At 44.0% G+C, this 16,465-nt stretch overlaps 1 protein-coding gene across 1 annotated transcript in view; it reads left to right on the top strand.

Moving 5' to 3' along the window:
* The first annotated feature begins 10 nt into the window (after positions 1-10).
* Positions 11-16,465, top strand: part of FGF13 (fibroblast growth factor 13) — a 252,059-nt gene continuing 235,604 nt past the window's right edge. The window contains exon 1 of the mRNA XM_026082710.1: positions 11-193. Coding sequence (XP_025938495.1) covers positions 145-193 — 49 coding nt within the window. The 5' untranslated portion in view covers positions 11-144. The remainder of the gene's footprint in view (positions 194-16,465) is intronic.

Raw genomic sequence — 16,465 nt, 5'->3', positions numbered from 1 at the left:
TTATTATTATTTTTGCCCGCTCGGCGTAGAGGATCCCCCCGCACGCTCGCTCGCTTCCCACCCCCCGCCCGCGCCGGAGGTTTCTCTGGGTCCAGCCGGAATCCGCGACTCTCCCGGGGGATTTTCCCACCCAAGCTGGGTTCTATGAGCGGGAAGGTGATCAAGCCCAAAGAAGAGAAAGATGCTTCCAAGGGTAAGGCGAGCCCCGCCCGCCCGGGCGGACCCGCGTGTGCCCCGGCCGCCGCGGGCTGGGAGGGGGGCACGGCTGGGAGCAGCCCGCACGTCGGGGGGGACCCGGCGCCCCGGGCATCGGGGGGGGACTCGCCGCCTGCCCCTGCGGGGCTCGGCTGCGGGGGCTGCACCGGGCTCAATGCGGCGCGGCCGAAAGTAATTCTCCCCCCCCCCCACCCGGCGGGGCGGGCGCGGCGGTGCTCGGCGCTGCCGGCGGCCCCGCGCTGGCCGCGGCGGAGCGGGGAGCCATCGCCATGGAGACGCGGGGCTGGGCGAGGGCACCGCGGGTGCGGACCCCCCCCCAACCGGGGACCCAACTGGGGGGCAGCAGCCCCTTTCGGGGTGCCCCTTGGACGGGGGGGGCCCGCAGGGCCTGCCTTGGGGATGCATGGGGGGGTGCATGTTGGGGGGCCCCTCGCTGACTGCATGGGGGGGCCCTTAGCTGGGGGTGCATGTGGGGGGGGCTAGTTGCCCCCCTCTGGGAGTGCATGTTGGAGGGTATGGGGTGCATGTAGGGGGACATAGCCCCCTCTCTGGAGTGCCTGCACAGGTGGCTGCGCATCCCCCATGCAGCTCCCGCGATGCAGCGCTTGCTACCTGCGCTTAGCGCTCTAGGAGCGCGCGGGGATAAGTAGCTGGTGCGCGTGGGCTGTTTGTCTTTCCAAAGTAGTTTCTTCTGTGTATTTGTAAATAAGCCTACATATCTCCTCCGATATGCACCTGTGCGGTGGGTTGGTGCTGTTGGGATATCCAGGTGAGGGCTGAGCTCTTAGTGGCCTCTCAAAGAGAAAACTCTCTTCCTCATTTATGAATTCCATAAAACAGAATGGATACTTTACTGTTATTTATTTTTAGCAGTCTGAGAGTCTAAATCCTGATAATTCATGTTTTTTATTCTTTCTAAAACTTTTTGGTTTCTTGGTTTTGAAAGTTTTTGTTTAACACTGGCTTTTGGAGACTTTTTTTGATATATAGTTTAACTCTGTCTTTTCACTTCTAACTGTTATGTCTCAGGTTCAATACCTTAGAGTCTTCATCAGTTTTTTTCTTTCTTGTGGCAAACACGAAAGCCCACTGTTCAAATGCATTGTGAGACTTTACACTTTCTAAATAGATATTTTTGTCTTAGATTATTTTCTTTCATGTTGAGTAACTACTTTTTTTATGGTGGCCTTATTCACTGAAACGCTCCTTAAATTATTTGACAAGCAACGCAGAACAAAAGATTGCCGCATTTCTGAGGAATTATTTTGCATGATTTGGAACTGTTGCAGTCCTACACAAAAGGAATTTGCCATCCTTGTGCTTTAGTGAGAGCTCTGCTGTTTTTTCATGTGACATACATATTCCATTTTTGTGCTATGATTACAAATCTTCCTGGCATTTTAACTCTGTTTTGAATTGCCTGCGTATAGGTTTTGTGACATGCGTGTGTTTCAAAACACTGGGGCAAAGGCATTTGTATGTGCTGGTAATGAGTCATTAATGAGTTAGACACGCCAGGCTTTGATTCCTGTGGTGACAGCATACCGGAAGGTGTRTATTCTGTGAAACCCAAGAAAAACAGCCAATGCTGATTTTTTGGCTTTCGGGAGCCAGTGGTGGTCTTTTGGAGGTAGTATCCAAACTTTATCACAAAGTGAAGAGGCGGCTCTAGATACAACAGGAGGAATCGGTACCTGTGTGCGGTGGTTCAGTACTGCTGTARGAAAGTGAGAGATGGTTACAATCTGTGAAATGTATTTTTAAAAAGGGTCCTAGTACAGTGGTAAGGAGGTAGTATTTGCCAGTTGATGTATATGTTTTTACGTATGGCCACCTTTAGAGTCTCTGGCCATGAATGGAAGTGAAATTCCCTCCCTCACTCCTCTAAAGCAACTGAATTTTGCTTTGGTGAATGTGAGCAATACTGCTTTAATGTTTAATTTGGATCGAGTCCTTGTGAAAACAGGCTGTTTTTTCTGTATGCTGAAACAGCGCTTTCTCTGGAAAGTGTAGGCTCTCACCTTCTGCCCRCCTCTGTAGCTCTCCGGTGGCACTGTGCGTGCTTCAGTCCTGCGTGGTTTTGGGTTAGTTAACTGCTCTTTGGAAGAATGATGCAATCGGGCATCGTGTACCAGTAGCTTATTGCAGTGATGCTGTCCTGTACCCCACATTCTGCGAGAGATACGGTGCAATTTAACACCTGCTGTAAAYGAAGCTCTCCCAGGGCTATATTTGCTTAATAAATGTTGACTGCTTTCTTAGTAAGGGTAGCATCAGCCTTTCTTACTCCTGACACTTTCTTATGTATCAGAGGCTCRCGCTCATGACACTTTTCTGCAGTGTTTTCTACATAACTTGGAGGGCCAGATTCACTCCTAATAGAAATAGCTCCTTTGGGTAATATGTTGAATGGCACTTCCAACAGCCAGCTTTTGGGTGGGTTTGTGTAGAAAAGCCTGATTTGTACAGAATCCTGAAAGGCTGTGGAYCTTGGTAAGAAGCAGCCTGATCCTGTGCAAGTAGTTACTGCCTTGTGATGGAAATTTTCAGTCAAATTATCCATTATCCTCTTTTGCAAAGCCCTCCTGGCTTCAGTAGAGTTGCACAGGTGTAACACAAATACCAAAATCTATTTTTAAAGGATTACTTCTCTTGATACCTTTTCTTAAGCCAAAGAGGGAAGCAACTGCTTGCTTCAGGTGTTTTTGTTGCCCCATTTACAAGTCCTGCCTACAAACCCTAGTGATGACTGTTTTGTTCAAAACTTGGCTGCTCTTAAAACTGGCTATGGATGTTCAAAAATTAAGTATTCCAGCCTAAATAAACCCTATGAATCAACATAATGAAGCTGGGGTGTGCACCTTCTCTTTCTGCAAAATGCTGCAATAATTGTGGATAGATATAAGATTGTGGCATCTCGCTCTGAGAGCGCCGCAGGGCACTGTAAGCCTGGGTCTGCCCCAAGCTGTCCTGTGGGGGCAGACCGGCTGTGCCGCTGTCCCAGTCCATGGGAGCTCAGTGTCCTGCAGCTGTCACTGAGAAACCTCTGCTGGAGAGGAGCTGTTAAGTGTTCAAGGAATATCCCTAGATTCATCCTTGTTCCCGGCAGTTGGATTCTTTCTTGCCATGTGGCTGGTGTATGGAGAGCTGCGTGGGTGGCGAAGCAGGTGACTTTGCCTAATTCTCGCTCCAGAAGCTTTTACTTTGCACTTTGAGAACAGTGTACCCAGCGTCCCTGATGGCTGTCTGGGGAAAGTCGTCTTCTGTTTGGGGTGGTACCAATGTGATCCAGTTTGAATGACATATTAGTTAACTTCTTAGTTGAAGGAGAAATGTTGGGCAGTAGCATAATACAGGGCTTTGGAAAGTGAGCTGAGACCTGCTGAAATCCGTGGATTTTGGACCAGGACCTTAGGGAGCTCGTGCTGCCTGGTGTGGCAGCTGAACCCTTCCTGTAGGCTGCATTTCAATGTGTGGCTCCACGAAGGAAAGTCAAGGGGCATAGGAGAGAATCCAAAAGTAAATCCCAGCAACAGATTCTTCTGTATTTGTTTTTCTTTTTGCCTTTTTTACCTGTTTAATACATTGTTGGCATCCCCCATGGCAGCAGACACAGGAGGTCTGTTCCTGTCCCCTTGCTTTCGCTGTCGGGAAGCTTGATCGCTTCGTGCACAAGTCCGATAACCCCAGCCAGAAGCAGTGACAAAATGCAGACACTGTTTTCTCCAGCAAGCAAAATCGGAGGAGTATTTTCAAAGCCGATAGCTCTAATCTGAGAAGAGCGTCTTGAAATAGTGACGGTAAGGGTGAAGATTTTGGAAGTATAGGTAGTAGTCTAATTTAGTGACAGCAGAAAAAGCCCTGAAAGCACCAGGCAGGAAAACCAGAAGTCAAAATTTTGAGAKATCTATTACTGCTTTTCCTGGCTTTATAGGAATATAGTATAATGCAGCTTATGGTTGAAAGCTCTGTAGAAAAGCTGTCAAAAATAAAGAAGCTGATCTCAACAGTGATATTTCTATAGTACTGAATCATGAGAAAGAAACTTACTTCAGGGACCGAAGAAGAGCAGCGCAGAGGCGACATGTAAGCTGACCACGTCTTGGGCTGTGTCCACCGAAGCAAAATTAGCAGCAAGTGCTGAATAGTGCGAGAAGGGGGCAGGGAGCCCTGGTGCTCGCACATATCTGATGCAGGGCCAGCTCAGGTGGGAAGCAGGGAGCTTCTGTGTCTTGTTATCAGAAGATTGGGTGCCAGGCTTTTTTGTTTGTCCCAGAAAAATAAGACCCTGGCAGACTATCAGCAACAGCAGTTGGACACATGAGCTTGATTCTCTGTTTGGGCAGATGTTTGCCAGTAATAGATTGGGTCTTCTTATGGTCAGTTGGCGCCATTGACTTAAGTGTCAGAAGCTGTTTGTATCGTAAACATTTAATGCCCCTAAAGAATGAGTAGTTAGACTGTTTTTATTTCACATTACAAATTGGGAAGAAATCTCTGTTCCTCCTACCTGAAATTTGAGATTGCAGATCCACTTTGAATAGATGCCTGCATCGCCCACTGGAAAGCCACAGCCAAAATCTGAGGCTCAGCCCCCCTGATCCTGGATACTAACACTGCAGGTTACAATAGACACTCATTTCTTGGCTGAGGTCCTGCTCCATTCAAGATTCCCATTGACACCAGTGGGAGCTGCCTGTGGCGTTGCCTCTGATTAGTGGGTGGTTGTTAATGTGCCCATGCTTGGGATATTTACAGTGACTGCCTCCTGCTATGACTCATTTTCTGACTGGCTTGGCTTCCGCAAACTACAGTAACCCTTTACAAAAGGTATCRTCGTTCCCTCTAAATCCCAAGGTGGTGGTCTCCGATGTCTGTCGAGAGAATGCCGGCAATTAAAAAAAAGGAAATGGCCTTTGAGATCAAGGTGTTCTTGCCAGGGTGTTCTTGCTGAARCTCTGTAACTGTTTTCGGTGTCAGCTGAGGAAATCTGTGGTAAGTCAGCATTTCTAGACACAAGCTCCAAACTTTGGGATTTGTGATAATGTCAGTTTTCATACAGCTGCTGTCTATGGCAAAGTAGTCATTTGTTGTATGAAAGATAGTAAAGGATAGTGTTTCTTGTTGGTGGTTTTTTTTTTTGCTTCTGGAATAAATCTTAAAACAATAATAGTTTCTTCTTGGCAGATTGCTAAATCCCATTTTCAAAGGAAAAACTCCCAGGCAAATGAAGCTTGGGAGATAAGTAGCCCCACAGAGCACTGCAGGGGTCTACAAGGGGGTGAGCACTAGCAGCCACAGCAGATGCATTAAAATTGGTATGGCTCAGGCTTCTGGCATCTCTGAACTGTGGCCACCCACAACATGCTGAAGACTTGTCATTACAAGTATTTGTGCCATTTTTACAGTGGTTTCCTGCAAGGCATTGGTTTTACCCCTGTGCTTTGGAAATCTTATGCTGAAGGATGGTCTTGGGTCAAATGAATGTTAACTTTCTTCCTCTTCTCCTTGTTGTGTGTTACTGCTCTGTTGTGTTTTAGAAGCAGGGACTGTTCCAGAGTTGCACAAACCACTTCCTCAGGGCAGAGCTGTGGCAAATCCTGTTCCTCAGTCTCTTCCCTGCAAGCACCGAATGTGCCCTTTTATGAAATCCTCTAAATTTAAGTGTGTGGTCAATCCTGTGTACAAATGGAACATTTGTAAATCTGGGAAGTCACATTTCCCATATTAGAGGACCACAACTAAATATGTTTAGATTAGGGTCTTGGCGTATGAGCGTTAACTTGCACTGGCGAGGAATTGCTCTGTTGGTGTCACTGAGATAAGAGGTACTTGGGTTTTGTGCAGTTGTGGATGCTCTTAGGGATTCAGATCTTTTGTTGGACTGAAACTTTCCTAGCCATTCGGACCCCTTTTACTCGAGCTTGCCTCGAGGGTTTGTGTGCCCCAAACGTCTCTTCCCAAGCTGTTTCTGCTGGCCTGATGAAATACCCACTTTTTGCAAACTCGCATCTTGGCCAAGCTTTCTTGAAAAGAAATATATTAAAATCAAAATGAAACAGCTAGAGGAGTGTTACTTACAATAATTTTTTTTGTGGTCACTTATACAAAGGGCTTCCTTGAGATGTCTGGTCTGGTTGCTTGCTCAATATTTTATTGTTTCGCTGAGAGAAACAAAGGTGAAGATAATTTGACTCGTACCCTTGGGCAGGTAACAATTCAGGGCTTTTCAAGAAGCAGTGTAAAGTGAGACTGGGTTCTCCACTTAATTAGTTTTGTGAGAGTGATGGGTGAGGCAAGGTCAGCGCTGAGGGAAGAAAGGGCTGGCAGGGACTGAAGGCTGCTTGTGTGGTTTGAGTAATTAGAGCATCGCGGAGGTGGAGGGGAGCGGTGGGACTGGACAAAGGTGGGAAGAAGGGAGACTCCTGCAATAGCAGTTGCGTTGCCCTGTTCGTGGTCCGTGTTGCATCACGTGCTTCTGAAGCAGCTAGCTGTGGCTGTGATCGGAGCTGCTGCCAAGGTGTGTTATAGAGATCCCTCCCCTGYGGCCCGAGGAATCACTAGGTGCTTCCAGCTGAGGCTTGGCAGAATTTATATAAGGCTCCATTTGTTGCTTTAGGAATAAATTGTTTAACCAATACTTAGTATTTTTGATATGTGTGCTTTTAGTTACCACCTGGTTTAGGACAAATTTCCTTTATTGGTGGGGTCAGGTTGAATTTATGCACCATGTATCCCTGGCTGAACGTGTAAGTGGCCCATGGGTCTCTGCTGGCTTTTGTAAAGCGGTGGGTTCACCTCTGTGCATCATTCACAGATGCAACCTGGGCAGTCTAATGCCTTTGCTGTGCTGCTTGGAGGTCCTCTGTCCCCCTGGTTGTGTAAGCTCTAATGGCCAAAACTGATGGTGGAGATGTGGGGTATCATCAGCAGTGATGCCAGTATCTTTGATTATTTTTGTTTTGTCCTCCACCCCCTTAAAAAGCACTGTACCAGGAAGGTAAATATTTGTATAATGATTTGGTAATGAAAGATGGCTTTATGGCTCTGGTGCAACTTCAGATGATGGTAGTAATCTGCTAATTGCACTTCACATTAGAAAGGGCCAAGAGAAAATGAAACAGAAAATTCTGTCTTTTCCCTGGAAATAAAGTCCCTTGCATTTATGTCAGCAGTTTCACCTGGGAGTTGAGCTCCATAGGCAGAAGAGGGAGATGATTGCTGGGAACTCCCAGCAGGTTTATCTAGACTTTATTTGTATGCTTGCTTTAATTACAAAAGCCTAGGAATTATGAAGCTGTTCCCTCTTGCCTCCCATATTCTAAAGTATTTGCAAATCAAGTTGGTTGATAGGTAATTAGCAGGAATCTGGTTTTGTTTCATTTTTCTGTTCATTTTACGTATTGAATTCTCAKAATTTTACCCTCGTTGGAGGTGACTTTTTCTAAAATTTAGAATAATCCTGATTTACATTAAATCAAGGGGAAATGTGCAGGGCCTTTTTGCATAAAATGATAAAGATAAAATGGAAAAAAGAGAAAGAATCCGAAAGGAAAGCTTAGCAGGAAAGGGAAATAGGAGACAGTTGGTAAAAGAAGTGAGCATTATAGAATAAGTTTTAAATGATCTACAGCACGTCATCTGCTCTGATCTCAGTCAGACTGTGCTTCAGAGTTGCAAGTTTGCTCAGGAATATTCATTCTGCTGTGAATATTCTTATCTGCCCAGCAGATACAAATGGAGAGCGCGCTTTCTGGTGATTTTGTTTTTCAGATGTTTTTTTACTAGTTGCCAAAACTGAAGAAGGTGTCAGGCACCTTTTTTTGCCTTGCCTCTGTGTGCAGTTTGCTGGTACTGGCCACAATATTTGTTTGAGCAGTTTGAGCTGGACTTATTCCCACACCTTGTAGAAGTGCTTTAAAAGCGCTTGAGCGGAGACGTATTTTCTTTGGATTTTACATCAGCGGGGAGTTTCCATACAGCTATCTCTTTTTATTCAATAGACATAGAAATTTTTTACACTGCTCTTATATTCTGTTTGCCCAAGCTGTGCTAGAATCCTACCTTGAAAAATGTTAATTTTTATTTTAATTATACTCAGCACTCCGAACCACTGTCACTTGCACTTTGTTCTTGAGTGCTGCAAGAGGATAAAAAACTGATGGGCCCAGTTGCCACTGCAAGCCATTGCCTCCTCTTTGGGGAAGAGGGCTGAAATCCTTGAACTGTGAAAGTCTTTTTAGCGCACTGAAGATGTGGTATTTTGGGGAGTTGTAGTGGTGGGAATTACAGGTGTGTGGTTTTTGAGGGCAGGTTATAACTGGTAATTGTTTGAGATCATCGTGCAGCGTGGATGCTCCCCACCGAGTGTGGCTGAAGTAGTATTTCTCCTGACTGCAGACAGAGGAAGGTCTCTGCAATCACCCTGAGGTTCAATCAGAGCAGTTTTATTTGTAGCGTGCTCTACTTTAGCAACTACATTTGCGTCTCATCTTGCATACCAGTGACTGAATGTTCAGAGCCTGCCAAAAATAGCTGACTCTTAAGTGATCGGGTGAGGAGAAGTGGAAGGACTTTCATTTGCTGCCTTCTTCCCACCTTTCCCTCGCCTTCCTTCGTTGCTTTATAAAGAGTGAGCGATGCTCTTTATTTCGGTGGGAGTTGGTAAAAGGGAATTAATGTGAAAGTGGAATAAATCAAAAGGGATCAAATACCAAGTCTCTTCATCTAACCAAAGGCAGAAAGATAATGACAGTCCTAGGAGTCGAGATTTTTGGGATGAAGTGTGACCAGTTTCTGTTCCTCCTCTGGCTTCAGAGCATCTTCTGGCTAGGGGCAGGTGCTTTCTGAGGCCAATAAGGCAGATAGGTGCATTTTGGCAGCTGCATTTTTGGTCCCCATGGGTGGAAGAGGTTTTCATCAAGTATCAGTGCAGAAACCAGTTTTCAAGTTTGTCCTTAGAAGGAATTTATATCAAATGATTTCTGAGGCACTAGGAGTAACAAATGGGTTTAAATACTACTATCATATGAGATACCCAAATACCAGAAGGTGGAAAGGAATGAAAGCTTTATGGATATTAAGGTAGTAACAAGCAGAAAGGAGACAACATAAAAGATGGGAGGAAGGTAAAACAGTACTTTTGGGGGCAGTACAATGAGTAGATGTTTGTTTAGACCACTTAAATTGACAGTAGAAATGTGTAAGAAGGTGGGACTGTGTAGAACTCTGGAAATGTCCATTCTGGTTCATGACAACTGCAGAGTTTAGACGCTTGTGTTTGTTCCCCCACTGGGATGTAAGCAAAACTTCCTTGAAGCTGCTCAGGACAAAGGGGTGTGCCAGAATTATTTTAAGGAAAAAAACTGCCAAGTTTTCTGTTTTTGTTCCACCTTGGTCTGAGAAGCCTTCCAGTAGAAACTGATGTTTTTTTGCAAGACTTTTGAGAGTGCTCAAAGTATCTAACTTTTTTCTGATCAATGCTGGGAATAGATTTTAGAATATTAGTTAAAAAAAAAAAATTGAACTAACCAGAAGTATAAGTGAGTCAGTGGCTTGGAGGATGGCAGGAAGTTTTGTAGTGAGATAGTGGGGTTTTTTTTGTATGTGCTGTTAGGACTGAAAGTGTATTGCTTTTATTTCACAGCATATTATACAGTGAAGGAGGAACTTTCAGTTGCTTTGAGATTTGCAGAGGGAATAAGACAGAGATTAGAATGCAAGGGGGAAAAAGCATGATGAAGTGGTAGGAGAAAACAAATCCCAGGGAGCTTTCAATGTCAGAAAATTAGCTTTGAAAAGGCTCTGGAGAGCATGAGGAAGCTGAAGAATGTAATGGAAGAGGGAAGATTATGGGCATAATTTATCACTGCTTCCGGAGTGTAATAACAGCCTGACTAGTGTATTTTCTCACTACAGGGTATGGATTCATGAAGACCATAAAAAGTGATGGGGGTGGCTCAGGCAGGAAGTGATCAGTGGAAAGGGTTTTAGTGGAGCCAGGGTCAAGGTAAGGATGAATCTTGTGGTGATGCAGCTGGGGAGGCACAAGGAGGAAAAGGAGCTTGTGAATTTGCTGCAACTCTGGGGCTTTTTACAAGAGGACCAAAGGTACAGGATTACCATCATGGGAGCAGGCAAAACCACTGGTGTTTGAGTCACCGAAGCTGTCATGAATATTGTGTGCACAAAGAAATACCTTTATATACAGGATTAACTCAGAGTTGATGGCCTAAGTAGCTCTTTAACAGTTAGGTGTTTTGTGCTTTGCCAGGCAAGCACCCAAACTGGGAAGTGGCAGGGAGAGGCTGAACTCTCATTAAGAGGTAGAACTGCATTTACAGATTAAACTAAATGGTAACTTCTAAAATAAAGAATGGAGACCTAGCTCAATGTGGAGCAGTGGTCTGGTCAATCAGAGCTCAACGATTTAAAAAGCTTCTGTCATCTAGTCTGACTTCTTTTACCACCCACAGAGTTTTGCACATTGAAGTTTGTGGTGCTTGTTAAAAACTGTCCTGCATGAATTGGTTCAAATGCATAAGCATGAAACTGCTTGTTTAAATGAAGTCTTCAAATCATAGTCTTTCTATGCTTGAATTTCCTAGAGTCCAACTCTCCATTTACCATAAAAAAAATAAATAAAAAATCCTGGACTTGCACCAGAATGCAGTGTTGAGACAAACATTGATACTCAACCAGTGCTGTGAAAGCCAGTGCGCTTCACCAGTATCGGTGAGCCTTGTGACACCCAAAAGTGAAGTTTGGAAGTCCTACTTGATTTGAAAGCTGAGGAACTCTATAATAGAGCAGGGGGATGAATAAATTTACTCATGTGTTGCAGGTAATATGCAGCCTGGTGCACACACAGATTTCTATTGAATTTGAATTTCTACATGCAAGACTTTCCTTGTGTAAGGTGACTAACCAAGACTTACCAGATGTAATTATTTGGAAATGGAAACCAAATCTTGTTTTCACTGATAAAGCAGCTTGAAAGAAAATTTAGGCACCGTTGTATTTTCTAATGGCATAAGCAGAGTTCTCTATATAATAGTATTGGAGGAAAAGAATCCCAAACAGCCCTGTCTTTGAAGCCCTTTGCAATAAGGAGAATATCAGGCTGTAGTAAAAGCACACTGGTTTGACAGTCCAAACATTGTAAAAAGCACTGACAGTCAGTCCTGCAAGGTGCTGAGCATCTCTACTTTTTGCTTACCTGAAACACTTAGTGCTCAGGTTTAGGCCCTGTATCAGTGAACACTGCGTATTCCTGTCATGTTCCCACTGTTGCAAATTCTTGCATTAAATGTATTTCAGAAGGAGCAATTCTCTGTATGAGAGAGACTGAGTGAGTGACAAAGGATTTATAAAGAAAATCAACAGAACATAGTACACTCTCATTTTGCTTGCTCAAACACGTATGAATGAGCTGTTTGTCAAAGTAGTATCTCCATTGCTAAGAGGGGAAGATAATGCATTACTTTTCTTCCACAAAGTTATTAGAATTGTTGCTGTTAATTCATCATCAAATTATGACACCTAATGTGAAACAATTACTATAGTCTGTTGTCTTTCTTTTTTAAATTACTTTGGCTTCCTTGCTGCAATCTCTTATTACTGCTTTAAACATTTTAAAGTATCAGTGCACATGGGGCATGTGTTTGAATAGCTCTACAGGTAAGAGCCTTTGATAGCTAATCTCTATTTGGTTGACAGCTTAAAGAATAGAATTTGAACCAGTACTGTCTTGTCAGGTTCGACTGAAGCAGTTTGTTGCACAATATTGGTCTTGCTAAAAAATATCCTCAGTTGGAGTGTGATATGCTTAGCCTTTAGTGGTGCTGGCCACTGCAGTGATGAAGGAAGGACATATTTCAATTATTTTTTTTTGATTTAAGGAAAAATGCTACCTTTGTGTTGAGTCCCTGTTGTGTTCTAACTTTCTGCAGGTTTGTTTTAAAACAAATTGTAAGTTCTGTATTGAGGCTTGATTCTGCAATGTGGCATGTGTAGGACTAATTACCATAGTAATTCCAGTTGTATTGATGCAGACTGCAGCATATAAGATAAATATGATTTGGCTTCTGGACTGTGATCTTGCGAGTCAGCAGAAAACCCTGTTGGTGAGGAAAAAGGTGGCAGAATCCTATGTTTAGTTCACATTTTGCAAAGATTGCTAGAAGATGCTGCAGCTGAAACAACATGGCATGAAATTTTAGTGTGATGTGCCAGGTGGCCTCAGAGGCAGCTGCTGATTCTCTGCTGCTTCTCTAGTTCTGTTATGTTATGGCTAGTCTGTGCTTCAAAACTTGGTTTGGGGAATTACAGTATCAAAAGTGAGCAAGTCTGTCTTGACCATTCTCTTCATCTTTCTCTTTCCTTTATTTATGCTTTACCTTTATTCACAAGCATAAGGGTTATTGGCTTGAAGGTCTTGAAGGATGATCAATACCTTGATATGTATGGTGGGAATAGAGAATCTTTTTAATGGGGTCAAAAACTGATGCCTCCACCTATCTGTAATACCTCCAGGGAATATGGAGCAGTTAGAGCTTTATGTGCATTTTCTATTCACTATTTGGAATGTGCTACACCAAGTTTTTGTTTCCTCATGTAGAGGGAGTGGGTCATGCTTTATAAATTGAAACTAATACTACTTTGATTAGCGTAAGTTTATTGCCAGATAAATAGCATCTTTACAAGAAACATGACTGCGCTAATAGGCTTAATACCCTGGCTGCACTGATATGAAAAATCTGTGTGTTGGCTGATGATTAGACCCAGCTAACGGAGTTTGTCAGAGCACTGGGCATTTTGGAGCTTACAGCTGAACTGTGGGATGAATCCAGATCTGCCTTTGTTTTGAACTCTTAAGTCTTGTGGCAGCAAAGTGGGCTGCCCTAGTCTGCCCAGCATTATTTTCCAAAATGTAATTTTCCTTGCTCACTGACTTGAGTAAATCAATTAAAACTGTGTGTGTGACAGGGCTTTGACGTCAGCTAATTGGTCAGGACATACAGGCAAATGAGAGAGGCATGGGACAGATTTTAAAATAGACTGAAACTTTATTAGCTTTTTTAAGCTAAGGTTCCATCTTTGGTAGCAAGAGGCCTTTACCAGGTGCAGTGGTGTCAAATGCTGCTCTTTGCTTCCATTCAGGGTGGTCTCTTTTCAGCCTGTGCTGGGGGAACTGGGTCCTCTTGCCTTCTGGAGGAGAGGTTAAGGGTATGTGTGAGGGGTGTCTTAGTCTGCAAAAACTCATGGTTGTCCGCCTCTCAGTAGGCTGCCAGGGTTCATTAGTTATTTCCTGCATCTTGGCTACCTCTGGGAATTGGTCCCTCTTTCAGTTTCTCCACCTCTGCAGGATGTCATCTGCGAGCTGAGATGGAAAGACAAACTCGTAAATCCCTCCTGTACTCCTGTGAGGTCCTCGTAAATCATCGGGACCTATTTTCAATCTGCCTAAACCCCAGAGGGTGCTGCAAAAAAGTGCACCTCGGCAGTCCTTCCTGCAAGGAAAAGTTCCTCCCGCATCCCCCAGATGGGCGAATGGTCGGACCCGCGGTGTCTCGAAACGCGGCTGCAGGCGGAGGGGCTTGCACTGCGAGGACGCCCGCCAGGAGAATTGGCCGCTGGCAAGGACCCTGGCTCGCTGTTTGTCATGCCGCAGTATTTTTAGAGGAGCAATAGCTTCCCGCCCTTGCCCTTCCTCCCCAGAAACATATCATCTTTGCTCAAGCTGCGGGCTAACTATAGCGGATTGAGTTGTTTTGCACTTCTGAATTGGAAAGGATGGTAGGTATCATTTGCTGCAAGCGCTTCCCATTCAGGCCTGGAGGAAGAGTTGATATAAAGCAGCATTGTTGAATCTTATTTTTAGTTTCTGTTCCATTGTGTTTTTTTGATTTGGACTGTTGCATTTTTCTTTTATGAATATCTGTAATTGGGAGAAAATTATGCCTTGAATTTTTTTTGCAAGTTGTCTTATTTTTATATCCCATTAATTACTGTAATCATGTTTATTAATTTGCCTAGTGTATTCATATCATCTGTGTCCTTGAACAAGAGGAGGGGAGCGATTGGTGTGCTAAAAGACCTTGGATTGAAAGACTCATCTTACTGGATTGTTTAGTTTTTAGACCAGAATTTTATGAATCCAGTTGCAGAAAGGGAGTGGGTTGTCTGCTTGGGTTGGTTTGAGCTTTGGAGCTCAGTGTCTCTGCAGGAGTTATTTTAACTCTGGCTGGCTTGGCTGGTGTCCTGGCTGGTGTTGACATGTGGGTTGCTTTTAGGTGGCGTACTCCTTTTGGGGATGTTCGGAGCAGCAGCATGCTGTATGTTTTCTGTGTTGATATTGCTTGGTGGTTCGGCCTGGCTAGCAGAGTGCCTTGTTGCTGATGTACCCAGGCTGTTCATGCGACTGGCACACTGCTTTTATTGCAAGGTGTCTTGTAAAGGAAGCACGTTGCCTTGAGCAAAGCTAATCTCTTGGTGTTGATGTAGCTATTGCGTTTCTGTCCTCTGAACTCTTGCAAGTATTGCTGTTGTCACATTGACTATGTTTTATTGTCCTGGATGAAGCCAGCTGATGCGGTTCTGTAACAAGAGGATGCAGATGGATACACAGGGTGTCCTTGGTAGACTCGTTGCTTGTAGCTTGTTGTAGCACTTGCCAATATAGCGGGATATTCCTGTCTGAGAACATGTAACACCAAACTCCTGCTCTGCTGGGTTAGGTGAGAGGATTCACTCTCCAGGAAATATGTCTGTAGCACTCAGTGCAAGGACTTTCATTCACATGCCTATTGAAATGGTTTCTCCTGAGAACACATGGCTTTAAACTGCTTTTAAAAAGTATTGCATGTGTGTCTGCGCTTTTTTTAGCTTCCCTTTTAGTTTTTCCTTCTTCCTCTTAGTTTTATTCTTGCTCTGGCCCAGGCTTGGCAGTTGAAGTTGGTGGAAATAGTGTGCCCATATGGCTTGAGCTCTTGTCTTTGCTTCTATTAATGCATTCATTCATCTCTTCCAGCCCCTTCCTCTTCCTACTGACAGCTAAATTGGAAACCTAGGGCAGCTCTGCTCCAGCGGTATTTTGCCTGAGGTGCTAGCAATCGACTAAAACTGACTCGGATCATGCTTCTAATTGGTTTGATTTTTGCCATTGGCTTTAGAAAGAGCTATTTTAGTCCCTCATCCTTGGTCAATTTTATTAATCCATCCCTGGTTTTAAAAACCTCAAAGATGTTTTGTACAGAGAGGTAAATCTTTCAGAGAAAGACTTAACCTGCACACTGGCATTTCAGTGTCTCATGATATTTGATTTCTAGTGGGCAGTGATATTCCTGTTGGGTCATGTAGCAGATTGTAAATATGCAGGTACATGACACCTATTGACTACAGTAAGAAGTTTTTCATGCGAGATTGAAGGCATTTAAAATCTATTTTTGGCTCTTGTTTCAGTTATATTGCCTTTGACCATGCCCCCTGCCCTGGATTTCTGATCCTGGCTTTTATAACCACTAAAAGATAATTCAGTGTCTGTGACAGCCAAGATGAGTGATGACATGCGCTTGTGCTGTTTTGATGGGGGAGGAGGATAGTCAGTTTGTTTGAATTTAATGCTTCAATTCCTTGGCAAACATCAGAGTTGTTGAAACTACTCACTTGTGCCAAAAATAATAATACATGTGTGCAGGTTTGGTGCCTGAAGGGCTGTTCATGCTGTGCGCCTTCAGGTGTTCAGCGCAAAGAGCCTAGGCACCAGGTGTGTGTCTCTGTGGTCAACAGACAGGTACCTTCCTCAAACTGTCCACATGTGCTTTCTGCAGCCTGGCTCCACCTCGACTGCCCCAGCTGCTGTTGCCTTGGTGGGACTGATGGAACAAATTATGGATAATTTGATAATAGTAAGAATTGTTTGAATAACAATACAAGGATGACTTGAATAACAAATACTGAATTACAAATATGCAGGTGCCTTTACCTTCCTGACTGTATCGTTCAGCTGTGTTCACCCTTTGCCCTGTGTTTGGTGCAAATGTCCCTGTAGCTCTAGGTTGGCTTTGCAGAACTATAGTGGTTTAAGCTTATGTGAGATGTTACCAGCAACAGAGGCACTTTAGGCACTGATTAACTTGAAGTTTTAAGCCATTCATTTCCATGAAGCATATCTGTTCGGTTACATTATATGCTAATTGTATTGCTGAACAGTTTCTTGCAGAGACCTTGAGCTGTGTGCTCTGATAGG

This window comes from Apteryx rowi, unplaced genomic scaffold (genome assembly GCF_003343035.1).
Source record: "Apteryx rowi isolate R43461 unplaced genomic scaffold, aptRow1 scaffold_59, whole genome shotgun sequence".
Lineage (NCBI taxonomy): Eukaryota > Metazoa > Chordata > Aves > Apterygiformes > Apterygidae > Apteryx > Apteryx rowi.
This window is presented reverse-complemented; position numbering and strand designations above follow the sequence as displayed.